The sequence below is a fragment of the Grampus griseus genome, assembly GCF_964374135.1.
Source record: "Grampus griseus genome assembly, chromosome: 21".
NCBI classification, from domain to species: Eukaryota; Metazoa; Chordata; class Mammalia; order Artiodactyla; family Delphinidae; genus Grampus; species Grampus griseus.
The window spans coordinates 20,769,233-20,785,291 of NC_139015.1; the positions used below are offsets into that span (position 1 = coordinate 20,769,233).

The following is a 16,059-nucleotide window of genomic DNA, read 5'->3' on the forward strand; positions in this document are numbered from 1 at the left end:
CATGTATAGCCTCGCCCTTTATCCACACCCCTCACCAGAGTGGTACATTTATAGCAACTGATGAACCTACATTGACACATCATTATCACCCAGTGTCCATAGTTAACATTGGGGTTCACTCTTGGTGTTGTACATACCATGGGTTTAGACAAATGTTTGATGATATGTATCCACCATTATAGTATCAAACAGAGTAGTTTTATTGCCCTAAAAGTCTTCTATACTTCACCTGTTCATTCTTCCCTCCCTTCTATCCCCTGGAAACTACTGATCTTTTTACTGTTTTCATAGTTTTGCCTTTTCCAGAATGTAAAATAGTTGGGCTATAAAAGGGAAAAAACATGTTTGGGAGGTGGGAGAAGGAAGGTGAGAGAAGGAAAAGATAAGAAGAAAATACAACAAAATATCTTGCTCAGTTACTGAATGTTATGGGAAATGAAATTTATATTTAAGAATACTATGCAAATAAAGAGTATTGTTACATACCAAACAGATTAGATAACGGCTCAGATGTAGCAGGTTGTAGTGCATAAAAACAAGACAGCCAGCACACGCATTGTCATCTTTTTATTTGTTTGGTAGTTGTTTTAAAACTGTTTGTGTCACTGTGAGGAAAGGCATGGGTCCAAAATATTCTATCAGTAATAGTTTGGGATGGTGGTTTTGTATTCTTTTATAATAATCACAATAGGTTTCTTGGAAGGGAGAATAACTTTAGAAGAGTGACTAAGTGTATGAAAAGTGGAAAATTACTCTTAGTGAAAAGTGTGAAAGAAATCACACAAATAGAAACATTCCATTTAAAACTCCGGGTGGGGGACTTCCCTGGTGGTCCAGTGGTAAAGAATCTGCCTTACAACGCAGGGGACGCATGTTTGATCCCTGGTCAGGGAACTAAGATCCCACATACCATGGGGCAATTAAGCCCACGCATCACAACTACTGATTTCGCGTTCCTCAACTGAGAGCCTGTGTGTGCCACAAACTACAGAGCCCACGCACCCTGGAGCCCGTGTGCCGCAACATAAGATCCCACATACCTCAACAAAGATCCTGATTGCTGCAACTAAGACCCGACGCAGCCAAAAATAAAACTAAAGTAAAATAAATAAATAATAAATCTTAAAAAAAATAAAAATCTGGATGGGAAGATTAAAATCAAAATATGATTGGCAAATTAGAGCAATGACACAGGAGAAACGGAAAAGGAAGAGGTCGTTTTTAAGAAGGTCATTTGGGTGCAGCGCCTTGAAAGTCTACCAAACTAAACTGCATGGCCTGAATTTCATGAGCAAGTATAGGGACCACACCACATACCTCGTGAGGCCTCAGTGATAGTCAAGAGAGTTGTCCAAGAAGGAGAAAAGCTTTACTTCTGGATTTCCGAGAACAGGCAGGCGGATTCTTAACCATTGCTCCACCGGGGAAGTCCCGGAAATTATCATTCTAATTATCATTCTGGGTTTTGCAGCAGCATGCTCAGTGGGGCACCATGTTCTGTTTTGTTATTATTATTATTTTATTTTATTTTTGTGGTACGCGGGCCTCTCACTGCCGTGACCTCTCCCGTTGCAGAGCACAGGCTCCGGACGCGCAGGCTCAGCGGCCATGGCTCACGGGGCCAGCCGCTCTGCGGCATGTGGGATCCTCCCGGACCGGGGCACGAACCCATGTCCCCTGCATCAGCAGGCGGACTCCGACCACTGCGCCACCAGGGAAGCCTACCATGTTCTGTTTTGAATTGGTATGAGGCATGGTGGCCGACAGAGTGGATGCTTCTTCCTTTCCACCATTTTTTTTAATTAGTAGAGTTTTTGAAGGTTGGATATGTTAGAGCCCTATACAAGGAAGTGAATGTGAATATAAGTTCAGGTTTACACTGTAAATCAGGACAAACGAGAACCTATAGATGGCTGAGGGGACCGGAGAGAACATCTGGTCCAATCCCCTCATTTTACATTCTAGTAAAGGCGAGACCTGAAATCCTGCTCCAAGCTCACATAGTTTGACTTTAAAGCCCTGGTCATGATTATCATTGCAGAGAGACCCAGATTCAAGTCCTTGCTTCCTCAGTTATTAGCAGTGTGAAATCAAGCAAGCTACTAAGTAACCTCTCTGAGTTAAATACCTTACCTGTGATAATGTTTACCTCCAAATTATATTATGTCTTCAACCTAAAATCCTTAGCTAAATGATCCAGTATCCTTGTTTTGTCATATAAATTATATCTATTTTTATTTATATGTAATAAAGTATAATACTGATATATCATATATATCTAATATATATAATTTTAAAAATAAACCAAGGAACAAGCGATATTATTATGTGAGCAACTCAAGGTCACTGATAATATGTGTGACCAGGTCAGGAACATGATTTATATCAGCATTCTTTCTTCTACACATGCATGGACTTACAGACCCTCAAAGATTCATTTTTCTAACTCAGACCCGGAAAACTCAGTTATGAAATTTACCTTTATTATATGTTTGTTTTGTCAACCCATCAAAAAGATAACAATAATCAGCACAGAAGTAGCTGTGAGTCCAACAGTAGAATATTTGTATAGGAGAGAGCCAATCTACTCTGTCTTCTGATAAATCTTCAATCGCCAGTCTTTCACAATTCATGATTCTTCTTGCCGGGGCTATTTTTAAAATGTCTAAGTTGGTGCCTTGCAGTTCCCCCCTGTACAGCTTAATTCAGCTGAATCCATGAGAGATAATTGACTGAATTAGTTATTCATGAAAAGCCAAGCTTGACAACTTACTGCGGCTTCATTCTCCTGTTGGCCATTAAAGTAAGTTGATGATCTGGAGCTGTGTAGGGGTTTCCAGAAATAACACTATAATGGCCAACATGCTGTATTAGCAGCTGAGAAAGAGAATTGTTTATTATTTTTCAGGCAGTTGCCCAAACCCATGCCATAGTATTTTTATTTTAGGACCCAATCTGCTATGAAGAAAAGCAACACATTACAACTCAAGTGAACACAAAACATCTCCTTAGTAAAAACAAACTCATGAGTGATTTCACACAGATTTTCAAAACTATGGAAACTCAATGCCCCTAGGTCTCCAACTTTTACACTGACCCTGCCAGCCTTTTGCAATCTTTACGGAGGGCTTACTCTATATACGGCACCTGTATGTGATGCTAGAGTAGAGAGAAAAATCAAATGAGACACCTAGAATATTTCTTTGAGTAAATAATGAAACCTATAACTAAAGCAAAAAATCCTACCTGTTAAGTGACCTTGTTTTGCAAATTGATTTTGTGTCTTAGCATTTTTGGCTTCAAACCACATAGAGAAAACTACCGAGTTAATCATTTAAAAAAACAAATAAGATCTTTGAATTTTGTTTGAATCTTGTTAATTTTTTAATATCATAAATAAACAAGCTTAAAAGGCAGATAACAAACTAGTAAAAAATATTTTTATAATAAATGACAAATGGTTAATATTGCTAAGAAAAGACAAAATGCTTCATCAAAAAAATGCTATGAGATTAAATAGGCAAATCCTAAAATTACCACTGGTTAATAAATATGAAAATACTCAACCAGTATAACAAAAGGAATGGACACAAAAGGACAAATACTGTATGATTCCAGTTATATGAGGTACATAGAATAGTTAAATTCCTAGAGACAGCAAGAAGAACAGTGGTTACCAGGGACTGGGGAAGAGAAGAATGGGGAATTATTATTGAATAGAAACAGAGCTTCAGCTGGGGAAGATGAAAAAGTTTTGGAGATGGATAGTGGTGATAGCTACACGATGATATAAATGTACTTAATGCCATTGAAATGTACACATAAAAATAGTTAAAATTAATTTTGTTATGTATGTTTTACTACAATAAAAAATTTATCCCATTTAGTATTCAAACATAGACTTAAACAATAATGAGATAATATATTTTTGCTTATTAAATTAGCAAAAGAAATGGAAATTATAATGCTGGCAATACTTAACATGAAGAGAAATAGGTACATTCAAACACTGGTAAAAATGTAAAATAGGTAATTACTTTCTAGTTCAGAAATATATATCAAATGTCCTAATACCCTTTGACCTCTTAAGTCAAAGTAAGTGAATTTGCCTAAAGAAATTATCATTCTTTTTTTAAAAATTTCTTTTTAAAATGTATTTATTTTTGGCTGTGTTGGGTCTTCGCTGCTGCGCGCGGGCTTTCTCTAGTTGCAGTGAGTGGGGGCTACTCTTTGTTGCGTTGCACAGGCTTCTCATTGTGGTGGCTTCTCTTGCTGCAGAGCACGGGCTCTAGGCACGCAGGCTTCAGTAGTTGTGGCACATGGGCTTCAGTAGTTGTGGCGTGCAGGCTCAGTAGTTGTGGCGCACATGCTTAGTTGCTCTGTGGCATGTGGGATCTTCCTGGAACAGGGCTTGAACCCGTGTTCCCTGCATTGGCAGGCGGATTCTTAACCACTGCGCCACCTGGGAAGTCCCGGAAATTACCATTCTTGCTCTTTAAAATTTATTATACAAGGATGTTCACTAAAGGAAAAATGGTGAAAAATTTAAAGTTCAACATTTAACTTATTTGTTGCGTATCCATAAGAAGGTATATGAAGCAACTATAAAAACCTCTATTCTTCAATACAGCAATATTTTAAGTGCAATAAAATATTACAAACAATATATTCTATGATCTCAATGCTGTACAATAAAAGTATCTGTCCTAAAAAACGGACTGAGGGCTTCCCTGGTGACGCAGTGGTTAAGAATCCTCCTACCAATGCAGGGGACACGGGTTCGAGCCCTGGTATGGTAAGATCCCACATGCTGCTGGAGCAACTAAGCCCATGCGCCACAGCTACTGAGCCTGCGTTCTAGAGCCGGCGAGCCACAACTACTGAGCCTGCGTGCCGCAACTACTAAAGCCCGCGTGCCTAGAGACCGTGCTCCACAACGAGAAAAAAGCCACTGCAATGAGAAGCCCGCGCACCGCAACAAAGAGTAGCTCCCGCTCGCCACAACTAGAGAAAGCCCGTGTGCAGCAACGAAGACCCAACGCAGCCAAAAATAAATAAATAAATTTATTTACTTATTTATTTTTTAAAAAATGACTGAGAAGAGAGACATAAAAATGTAAATCATCTGCAGTGTCTCTGGTAGTGTGATTATGAGTTTTGTTTCTTTCTTTATACTTTCCCTATTTCCTAAACTTTTTAACAATAAATACTTTATAATCATAAAAGTTAAATAATAAGAAAGCAAAATATTAAATATTATTAGTTCTTATAAAATAATGTTGTCCATCCTCAGCTTTCAATAATGTGCTACAGACTAAAAAAAAAAAAAACCTGTACTATTGAGGATAATGTCAGAATAAACAAAGAATCAAAAGCATGCCATTAAAATCGACTAATTCAGTGGGAAAGTAGCCCAGTTTCTTTTGTGGATTCAAAAAGGATCGCGATTTTTACTTTTCTCTGGCCTGACATTTGTGTTGTCAGAAGCCACTTGAAAGACTCAGAGCAGTCCTTGGTGAAGCTCAGATGGCAGTTGGAGGTGGCAGAGGCACTGACTAGGTGTCCCGGGGTCCCTTCTCTTTCATTTTGAGCTGTGAAGCCTTGGGCTGATCAGCTATCTAAGCTATTAAATGAAATAGCCTTTCAAAGGAGATTCTACTGTAAATATTGTAATTATCTCAGGAAAGCATGCCCACTGATTTACCAAATCAGGATTATGTCCAACCCACCAGTGAACTATGACAGAACTGTATCTATTTCTACTTTCTACCTAAGAGCTTTCTTCTCCAAGCCCTCTTTTTATATTCTTTTTTTGGTCATTTGCCGAAGTTTTTTTTTTAACTGAGATATAATTGACATATAACATTACATCCGTTTCAGGTGTAAAACGTAACGATTCAATATATGTATATATTGCAAAATGATCACCACAGTAAGTCTAGAATAAGTCTAATTAACATCCATCACCACACATCATTGCAAAAAATTTTCTTTCTTATGGTTAGAGCTTTTAATATCTACCCTCTTAGTAACTTTCAAATATGCAATACGGTGTTATTAACTATAGTTACTATGCTCTACATGACATCCCAGGATTTATTTATTCCTGTTCAATTTTGTTTCATCAGCACACTGCCTTTCTAGGATTTAATAAATTGTTGAATGATAAAAGTTCTGTGCCAGGCTAGATCATATTTGGGGCTTAAGTGATTACTCAGAAAGTAGATTTATATCACACTTATGCAGGAACAAGGGACTCCCCACTCTGAACTAAAACTATCACTGACAGATTAAGTTAACCTTCCCCATATTTTTAACTTCACTTGTTCAAAAGATGTAGTCAAAAAAAGGTCTGACTGAATAAGAGAGCTATTCTAGGTAGAATTAAAAGAAGGCTAATTTATCTCACCTCCTAAACGCTTGCTTTTTCTCCTCTTTCACCATCCTACACCCCTGGCATCTGGGTTTCAGATATTTTTGAAAAGGCTAAATACCAGGGTAGATGGTGGGGAAAGAACCCACACTTGGTTCATGGAAGCTTAACCATAAATGAATGTTTTAAGGACAACCATTAAATTTCAAATTTAATTATTTCTCTGAATTGGATACTGTTTACAAATTATTTTAACAACTTTCTACTATTTGTCATATTTCCTTCGAACATTACAAATAAAAAACTATTTTCCGCACTCATTTCACAATGCTCCATTGAACACAAATTATATTACATTTTCCAAGCATCAGTCTTTTAGTTCCTGTGGGAGAGAAATAAATTTCCAAAGAGATTGCTTGGCTCCTATCACTAGAGCAGAGGTTTAAACTAGTTGCCCCAGGGCTAAATGAAGCCCAAAGTTGAAATTACTTGGCATGTGTTTCAATTTTTTTTAATTAGTGCCAGCATCTAAAAACTGGGACGTGTGGTATAAAAATTTAGAAATCTATGGGCTCTTGAAAAACAATCTCTAAACCCAGAACAATGGGTTGCTGTGTTAACACAGCCAACAACCAAGTGAGCCTGAGTGGCAGTGCTTCTTGGAGGGCTTCTGGGTTCCTCACTTTTCACCATCCCACTGTGACTTGCTTCCCTCACCAGCATTACCTGCCTGAGTGCCTGTAGACACCTAAGTTTTATTCTTTTTTCTTTAATGGAAAAAATGTGGGAAAAAATGCAAGAGGACAAATGCCCTTGGACAATATCAATGATATCTAATAGTAATCATTAAAATAGAGTAGGAACCAGAGAGTAGCCCACTTAGCCACTCAGCCTTCTGTCATGCAGCTTAGGAGTTCGCTCTGTGATTTTTGTGGCCTTGGTAATACAACACTTGAATGTGGAAACATCCATGTAGATGACAGGGCACAGCTATCCCTGTGAATAGCTTCCTGAAACTGATGCTCCAACTGAGAACAGCGTGGCAGGAAGTGAACAAAAGCAGCGCAGGTCCTCATGTCAAAGCTTTTGCTGTTGTTTGTTTTAACCTCCATTGAGAGCAAATACTTAACAGCAGCAACAACGGTAGCAAAAAAACTTGGTGTAATTTGTGACGGCTTTTTATTCTCATGTATTGAAGGGGTACCAGAAGACCATATATACTGCGGGCTGGGGAATGTGCTACATTAATCTCTGCCTCTTACAGTCCAGTGTTTCAATACCCAAATCTCATGTCATGCATCAGCTAACAAACCCAGTCTAATGGCATCTTCCAATGACAGACAAATGACACCATGGGTGATGAGTTGAAGGTTACATGGAGAGGAAGGACTCTGCTCTGTCCTGGGGACCCTCTTTCATCTGGAAAGGACCACTGTTTGTTTAACTCTTAATGACTTTTCACTTCTTCCTTCCCCCAGTTTGTAAAGGCTCCTCAGATTCCCAAAGGTTGAAGTCAAGGTCTTGTTTTGTTTTCATCTTCTCCTAGATGATTATTTAAATACTAATTGCATGGCTTAGTTTGATGTGAACACTTAGTAATATATAATAATAATGTCTACCCTTGTCGAGTGCTTATTATGTGCCAAGCACTAATGTTCCTGAGCTTTTTCAATCCTCATTAAAAACCTCATGAGATATGCATTGTTTAAACCTCTTTTTTCAAAGATGAAGAAACCGAAGTTTGGGAGGCTAAATAATATACTCATCACACAGCTGATAAGTGGCCTTTTCCAAGAGTCCTTCTTTCAACCATATTCTACAAGTGTAGCAGTTTTCAAAATGTAGCATGTCCATTTCTAACAGGAGTAAGAATTTAAAAAATAAAATTTGGGATTTGGCCCAGGTCACAGGCTGTGTCAATAAACCAAAGAATGGAAGAAAATGATGAGATTCAGGGAAGGTCAAATGCAGACCAATGCATCACCAAGGAAAATGTGTCGGGAATTATTAATACTACTAGGTGATGAGCAATCCATATCTCACAAACCTCCAGAGAGAGGGAATGAAATGAGAGAAGATCCAGAGGAGACAACATCAGTGATCAAGGAAAAAGGAATGAGGTTTGAACAAGAAGAGACAAAAAGATTAGCAGGTTCTATTCTGGGAAGATGAATACTTAGTGGCAGGTGGTACATCAAGATTGCACAGACCCTAGAAACCCAATTCACTTAAAACACAACTTCAGGGCTTCCCTGGTGGCGCAGTGGTTGAGAGTCCGCCTGCCGATGCAGGGAACACGGGTTCGTGCCCTGGTCCGGGAAGATCCCACATGCCGCGGAGCGGCTGGGCCTGTGAGCCATGGCCGCTGAGCCTGCGCGTCCGGAGCCTGTGCTCCACAACGGGAGAGGCCACAACAGTGAGAGGCCCGCGTACCGCAAAAAAAAAAACCACAACTTCACCCAGCTAATAATACATATTAAGAATTTATTCTGAGAATTGATATGCTTTGGAGGAGATGCTTAGAATATCTGTAACTTTGAGGTTTGGATTGTTAATAAATAAGGGAAGTTAGTGTATAAGAGAAGTTTAGGTGGTATACTCCTATTTCCTAAGTTCGAAGTACGCACTGCAGCCTGAACGAAGATTTCAAAATGCAAATCTGATCCTGGGATGCCTTCTTCCTTTACAGTGGCTTCTCACTGTTTATTGCTGTTAAGGATTTTTAAAACTCCTCAACACAGTCATGCAGGGAATTGAAAGTTCTTGCCTTTACTTTTCCAGTATCCCCTGAATCACATTCCCCCTTGCTGGCAACTGTGGGTGGTTTTTTTTTTGTTTGTTTGTTTTGTTTTTGCGGTACGCGGGCCTCTCACTGTTGTGGCCTCTCCGGTTGCAGATCACAGGCTCCGGACGCGCAGGCTCAGCGGCCATGGCTCACGGGCCCAGCCGCTCCGCGGCATGTGGGATCCTCCCAGACCAGGGCACGAACCCATGTCCCCTGCATCGGCAGGCGGACTCTCAACCACTGCGCCACCAGGGAAGCCCACTGTGGGTGTTTTGACAGTTCCTGCAGCTTACGAATTTCAGAGGGAAGCTCCCTCTTCTTGTCTTTCTGGGCCAGGTCAGGTCCCCACTTCCTGGGGCCCTCACAGCACCTCTTTTTCATAAGCCCCTGTTGCTTCCTCAGCAGATTAAACTCTGAGCAGGCAGAAGTGGGCCTGCCCTTGCTTATTTTGGTGTCCCCAGCAGTTCTAAGTAGGTAAAAGCCCTGGAAATACCTGTGAGGTAAAGGAACCCCTCGCCCTCCAGAGATGCCACTCTTCAGAGCCCAATTCTGGTTTGGGTAAATAAGGAAGTCGGTGGTGAAATGAGTGTTTTTATTTTGTTTTTGAAAAAATGGGGTGAAAAAGAGTCTTGCGTATGTCAACTAAGACACAGCTATGAAATCAATACATTTTAAACTATAATCAAGAGACTAAATTCTCCCATTTGCATTTAACCCCACTTAAAAAGACTCTGCTCCAAGCTTCCGTATCCCCTACCCTTTATATATCTCCATCTAAGACACTATATATATTTCACTTATTTATTTTGTTTATTGTGCATCTTCCCCACTAGGAAGGAAACTCCAGAAGGGAAGGGATGTTTATATTTTTTGTTCCCTGCTATATCTCCAGAGCCTAGAACAGTGTTTGGCACACGGTAAATAAATGCTCTGGATATATTTGTTGAATGAATGAGTTTAGGTTAGTAGTTTTCTTTGCGCAGCGGTAATAGGCAGAAAGCATCAATTAGCCCCAAAGGAAATTTTCATGCAATCCAGGTCTGAGTTTTTAAAAATCTTACAAAGATTATAGTCAATTGTGATCTTTTAAAATGAGGCTTCCTTTTATATCAGGGGTCCTCAAATTAAAGTGCACCAGAATCACCTGAGGGCTTGTAAAAAAATGCAGGTTCTCAACATCAGAGATTCTAATTCTGCAGCCTAGAGTCCACTCTACCAGTTCCAGGAGCTGCACTGGGTTGTGGCCCAAGGGCCTTGGTTTGGAAAACACTGGTTCTGACTGCACACTGCAGAGTCAGCACGTGCTGAGTATAAGTTGTCCCTCTCTACCACAGTGTCAGTTATTTACTTTTGCTCTGTACCCCTGTGCACCTTAGCAATGAATGATGAATGTCCCAGGGACAGGTCCTCTTCTCCCGATTTTACACATGGCGAAACACTGACTCACCCCTACCTCCCCACTTCGCCTCCGTTCCCAGGAATTTATGCGGTTCCCATCAGGAAGAGAGGCAGAATAACAGAGGTTAAAAAAAAAAAAAAAGTGTGCAAAGCTACCAAGAAAAAGATGAGGGGGAAAGTGCGTGGTGTCCCAGCGTGGAGCCCAGACCTCCCCAGCAAGTAAATGCCTCCTGGGTCCAGCCTTTGTCTTGCCAATAGTTGGGAGAATTTTAGGGGCTTCCCCCTGCAGGCTCGCGGGCCGGAGGAAAGCATTCCAGATCCTGGCGGAGGAGGAGCCGGGCGGAGCGGAGCTAGGAGGGGCGGGGCCAGGGAACTGCCTGAGGCGGCGGTGGGCAAGTCGGGCCGCAGGGAGGAGGGGAGGGGAGGTGTCTGAGCTCGAGGTGGGGCGGGGCCAGGAGAGCGGGGTGGGGCCTGAGGCCTGCGAGAGGCTGCTGCTGGCTACCCTGGCAGCGGGGAGGCGACGCGCAGGGCCTGGTCCCTCCACTCAGGGGTGGGCGGTGCGGGAGGGCGCGGCCGGCTGGCTACACGGGAGGCAGAGCGCTCCAGCGGCTAGTGCGAGGGCGCTTCGCTCTGGTCCTGGCCATGGCCGTACTCCCAGGAAGCCAGCGCTCCCGGGCTTCTCGCCCAGCTCCCTGAGCGCTCTCCCTTTTCGATCTCGGGCAGACACCAAGTTCTTTCCGGAGTGGCGAGTAAGGATGCGCTGAGGACCGCTGGGTCGCGCGTCTCGGGTGCCGCCGTGGGTCCGGGCGCCGGAGCCGAGCTGCGTGGGGCTGCCTCGATTTCCCCACTGCGCGCCCGCCGTCCCCCGCCGCACTTGATGTGCAGAGAGAAGCCGGACACCATGATCCTAACACGTAAGCTAGACTTGTGCCTTGCCGTCAGGCCGGCCGCAAGAGCCAGCTGCGGAGGGGACCCGCCGCGGAGGAAATGTCACCCTGCCTTGTCAAGTCGGTGCCTGACGTTCTGTGCTTTTGCAGCGCTTTCCGAGGAGGCTCGGAACCGAGTCGCCCGAGTTTCTTGGAGTGGAGGAGGTGGAGTGTGGGGAAAACAAGGGTCGTAGTTCGGGGAGGGAGGTCTTAATCTCGGGTAATGACCCCTGGGGGCCGCGGGCCGGCACGCCCGGTGGGCTCCGGGAAGGGCTGCGGGCTGGAAGGCGACCGTGACTGATGAAGTGAAACCCACAATAACTTCCCGCCCGGCCTGGGGGCGCAGGGCCGGTCCGGTATCGCAGGACCCGTTGGCTTCCTGCCCAGCTGCGCTGGCGGCCCTTCTATTCTTTTCTAAATCCCAGGCGGTGGCCTCTGGCTCTGAGGGTCGCGGCGCGATCTTCTTTCTACTCTCTTCCCTTCGAGGACCGTTCCGGGCTCCGTACTTGCTGTCCTTCACCATACAAGTCCAAAATCAACGTTGACTCTCTTGAGAATCTTATTTAGGGATGTTTAGACCGTAGTGACCCTTGGAAAGTTTTTTTTTTAACTACTTTAAAGTAAATTCACCAAAAAATTGTTTTAATTTCCAGCCGTCTTTGTTCAAGTATTTTAGACGCTGGAAAATAACTCAGGCTTAGCCAGGAAAGTCTCGCTTTGGTGGCTGCCGGCCTCTGGAGAATGTTGGAGGTGTTTAGCCAGTCCAACATGTGGGGCGCCTGCTGGAAGGCTATGCCTTCACGTGCTGGGGCGTTGGATTGGGTTTCCTAAAATGCCCCATGGAGACGCCCACGCCCTTGGCTCCGGAGGAGGCGCCCGCGCGCCGAGAGTCCCGGGGCCGGCGAAAGGAAGGAAGCGCACCGCGCGATCCGGCTTTTTCCGTAGCGAGGCGACGGCCTTTTGGACCCCTACCCCCCTCTGTGTCCCTGTCCCCACCTCCAGCGTCGCGGGCCGAGCCTTTGATCCTTCGAGAGGAGTTACACCTCTGGCCACGGCAAACCGACGCCGCCACGTGTAACTTACTGTCTCCGCGCTACTTCCCCAGCGCACAGCCCCTGTCTCGAGGGGAGTCAGAGCGAGCCCGGAGTGAGGCCGGCGGGGTGGGAATCCTGGGTCTGCAGCCTGCTTGCTGGGCGAATCTGGGAATTGACAGGACCTCTCTGTACCTCCTTCATCTGCAACATGGGGGTAATAACTGTGTTTACTGCGTGGGGAGGTGTTGAGGATCAAACGAGCTAATACAAGGGCTTAGCCCAGTGTCTGGGACTGATGTTCAGTACCCAATTTATGCTAATTAGTGTAGAAGTAAGCCCCTGCATATAGTCATTAATCTGTACTGTGGAGAAGAAAACCTTTCCTCATGCTTGCGTTGACTGAGTCATTTTACACTCAACTTGGTTAGCAAATGGGTACATTCTTAGGATTCAGAAGCTGCCTCAGTGATTGCCGGTGAGATGGAGGAATGCAGTCCAGGCAGAGCCATCCGTTATGCAAAGATGCGTGAGGGCGGAATATATGACGCATTTGGATGGAAAAAAATCACAGCTATGGAGAAGGCAGAATACTGAGTCTCAAATTACATTTTTTTTTTTTTGCAAAACTCTGTTTGCTGAAGGGATGAGGGAAAATAATAGCCCAGCAGAACTCTGGATGTAAATCTATCAGCAGCTCCAAGAGGTTGACTAATTCAGCATCCATCTGGACTGCAGGCTGGTCCTCCGCAGAGATAATTTGCCGAGCATAAGTGTGGAATTAATGCAGGCACCCAGTGCCATCTTGGCTTGCAGCCTGCAGCAGATGGTCCGAGGGGTGCCCCGTAAGTCAACAGCCCCCCTAATAGAACTAAAGTCCTGGGAAATGAGTGTCAAATAGTTAGCAGATGTGCATTCAGACGTTATTTCGAGACGTTTTCTGAGAAAATGTTGGCGATTGTGTGTATTAATTTTTATTGTGGCCTGCCAGATTTACAGCGTGGTCCAATCCTAGGTGCATATTTTTTTCATTAGCACTACTGTTCAGAGTTTAAAATGAAGCACAGCAGACTTTCTCTCCCAGCTGTTTTTAAAAGTTTGCTTTTGACAAAACCAGATTTTATTTTATTTCAAGCCACCTTACACCAGGGGGCCGCAACCCCGGGCCCGCGGACCCATACCGGTCCGTGGCCTGTTAGGAACCTGGCCGCACAGCAGGAGGTGAGTGGTTGGGGAGCGAGCGAAGCTGCGTCTGCTGCCGCCCATCGCTCTTCATCACTCGCGTTACTGCCGGAACCATCCCCCCACCCCGGTCTGTGGAAAAATTGCCTTCCGCGAAACCGGTCGTGGTGCCAAAAAGGTTGGGGACCGCCGCCTTACCAAACTTACTGGAAGCTCAAGAAAGGGGGCTGACATGGTTTCCCTACTCCACAGAATGAGATTAAGTAGCTTCCAACTTGATCTTTCCCAAGAGTGGATGAGAAACGTCATTTCAGTGACTTACTTATGTATTAACTTCCTAATTGTGGATCTTATGAGAAACACCATTTACCTCCTTAAAGAATGAAAATGTTACACTGTTAAGCAATTAACTATGGCTAAGTGAAGGCGGTGTTCCAAGTTTTAATACACTGGACTAATCAAAGGATTTTCCTATAGTTTTGGAGCAAAGGTTCTGAGAGACCGGATGCCCCTTTAAAACTAAAGCCTTTTTTTCTTTATTTTGTTATTGTTCTATATTGTAGTTCAAAAACCAAAGACCAAGCAAAGTTTAAGGGTGTTTTTACATTAAAGGGGGGTGTTTGGTTGCTTCTGGAAAATATACCAGATTAATAGAAAAGCTTGTTATGATTAAACAATTTATCCCTGTGAAGTGGGTGAAAAATGTAGGTAGTACTTAAACTCTTCCTTGTAAAACTGGTGTGGGGCTTTAAAGAGGGTATGGGAGGCCCCAGTGAGATGCCTTGCAATCAGAAGCTTGGTGGGATTCCAAGAGGTGGTTTTAAATACAAAAATAAGTACTTGGGTTTCCCTTGGTGTCCCCATGGAGATTTTAAGCCATGATGCAACGTTCAAATGAGAGTGGTATTTTTATGACTTAGGTGGGTAAATATGCAATTTGAAAATATTCAGGGGAGGGTGATTTGGTTCAGAAGAATGGGGGCATCCAAAGTACAGTGGGTGAAGTGAATCGTACTTTTCTGAAGAGAGCCTTGTGCTGGACAGGATGGTCCAGTATTGTAAACACGCGTTTCTCATGCTTAGCTCTCCTTCCTAGCAACAGGAAGACGGAAATGAGGCCATGCAAAAAAAAAAAAAAAAGACCCTGAAGGTTCCAGACAATACTTGACCCACCCTAGCATTCACCCTGTACAACCAGAGGACTTGCAAAAATAAAAATAACTTCAGATGTTTCCCCTTCCTCCCTGGACATTGCCAAATCGCTAAAGACCGAATTCTCAGTGCTTTAGAACATTATAGCACAAGCTGGCCCGTGGTACAACTGTCAGGGAGGCTCACGTCATGCCAAGCCTGTTGAAATTATAAAGCAGACCCGGGGAGAAGGGTGATTTTCATTTTTAAAGTTGGGTTAGTCTAATGCTTAGAATTATATGAGTTAGAATCCAGTGGAGGAGAGAGAATTTAATTTCTAAACTTAGTCATTTCTCTTGAGTTTCTCTGAGTGTTCATTTTAGCTGGGTTTACCTCTAAGACACTTACTTTGGCTTTGGGGGCTACAACACAAAGGAGTAATCTATACAGCGTTCAAGACATCAAAAATTGTCCTCTTTGCTGGTGGTCAGGGGGAACTTATACTCAACCATAAAGTATAAATATCCAGCACTGTGTCCTAAAAAGCACAGTCCCAAGTGCCTCTTTTCCATGGCTGTGAAATTAGGAGGAAAATGCTCTTCTGCAGTGGATTTTCACAATTGTCTGTGTATCTGATTGTGTGGCCATTGTGTAGGGAGGAGTTCCGGGACTTGATGGTAATTCTTACTCTTTTAAGAAGGACAGTGCTATAGGGTTAAAATATGTTTTATAAGAATGGATGGCTGGAGTGAGTACAATCAGTGGTGTTTTCTTGTCGCCTCAAATTAGTCAGAAATCTCATTAATGTAAAAGGGGTAAGATTCCCAGATGAGAAAGGCTCTTCCTGTCTGTTTGTACTTTTCCTTGTGGGAGCCTGTGTTGTTGTTAAGGATTATCATGATCAATGATAAGTAGGGTGTAGTCCTGCTGGAGCTTCTTTAATTAGGTCTACTGTGTCTTAACATTTTTTTCACTAGCTATTCCCTTCTTGCCATCATAATTAACAATGGGTAGGAAGAAAGTCTTGAGTTTTTAGCCCATATGTATATAGATAGATAGATAGATAGATACACACATAAACAATAGTCATCCTTCTCTAGTGTGGATACTCCTTTTTAATTTTTATTAAAAATCCACAGACTTTTGACAGAATAGTAATAACATTATAGAAGCTAAAATTTATTGTGAAGTTTGCTTTCATTGTCACATGTAATCTTCACGGCAACCTCACAA

At 43.2% G+C, this 16,059-nt stretch overlaps 1 protein-coding gene across 4 annotated transcripts in view; it reads left to right on the plus strand.

Annotated features, from left to right (window-relative positions):
- DLC1 (DLC1 Rho GTPase activating protein) overlaps positions 1-16,059 on the plus strand; it is a 401,322-nt gene that overhangs the window by 346,371 nt on the left and 38,892 nt on the right. The window contains exon 1 of one of the 4 annotated variants that reach the window (XM_082680449.1): positions 11,242-11,470. The exons of the other annotated variants lie outside the window; for them this stretch is intronic. Coding sequence (XP_082536575.1) covers positions 11,434-11,470 — 37 coding nt within the window. The 5' untranslated portion in view covers positions 11,242-11,433. Of the gene's footprint in view, positions 1-11,241; positions 11,471-16,059 lie in introns of those variants that run through there. 4 annotated transcript variants of the gene reach the window in all.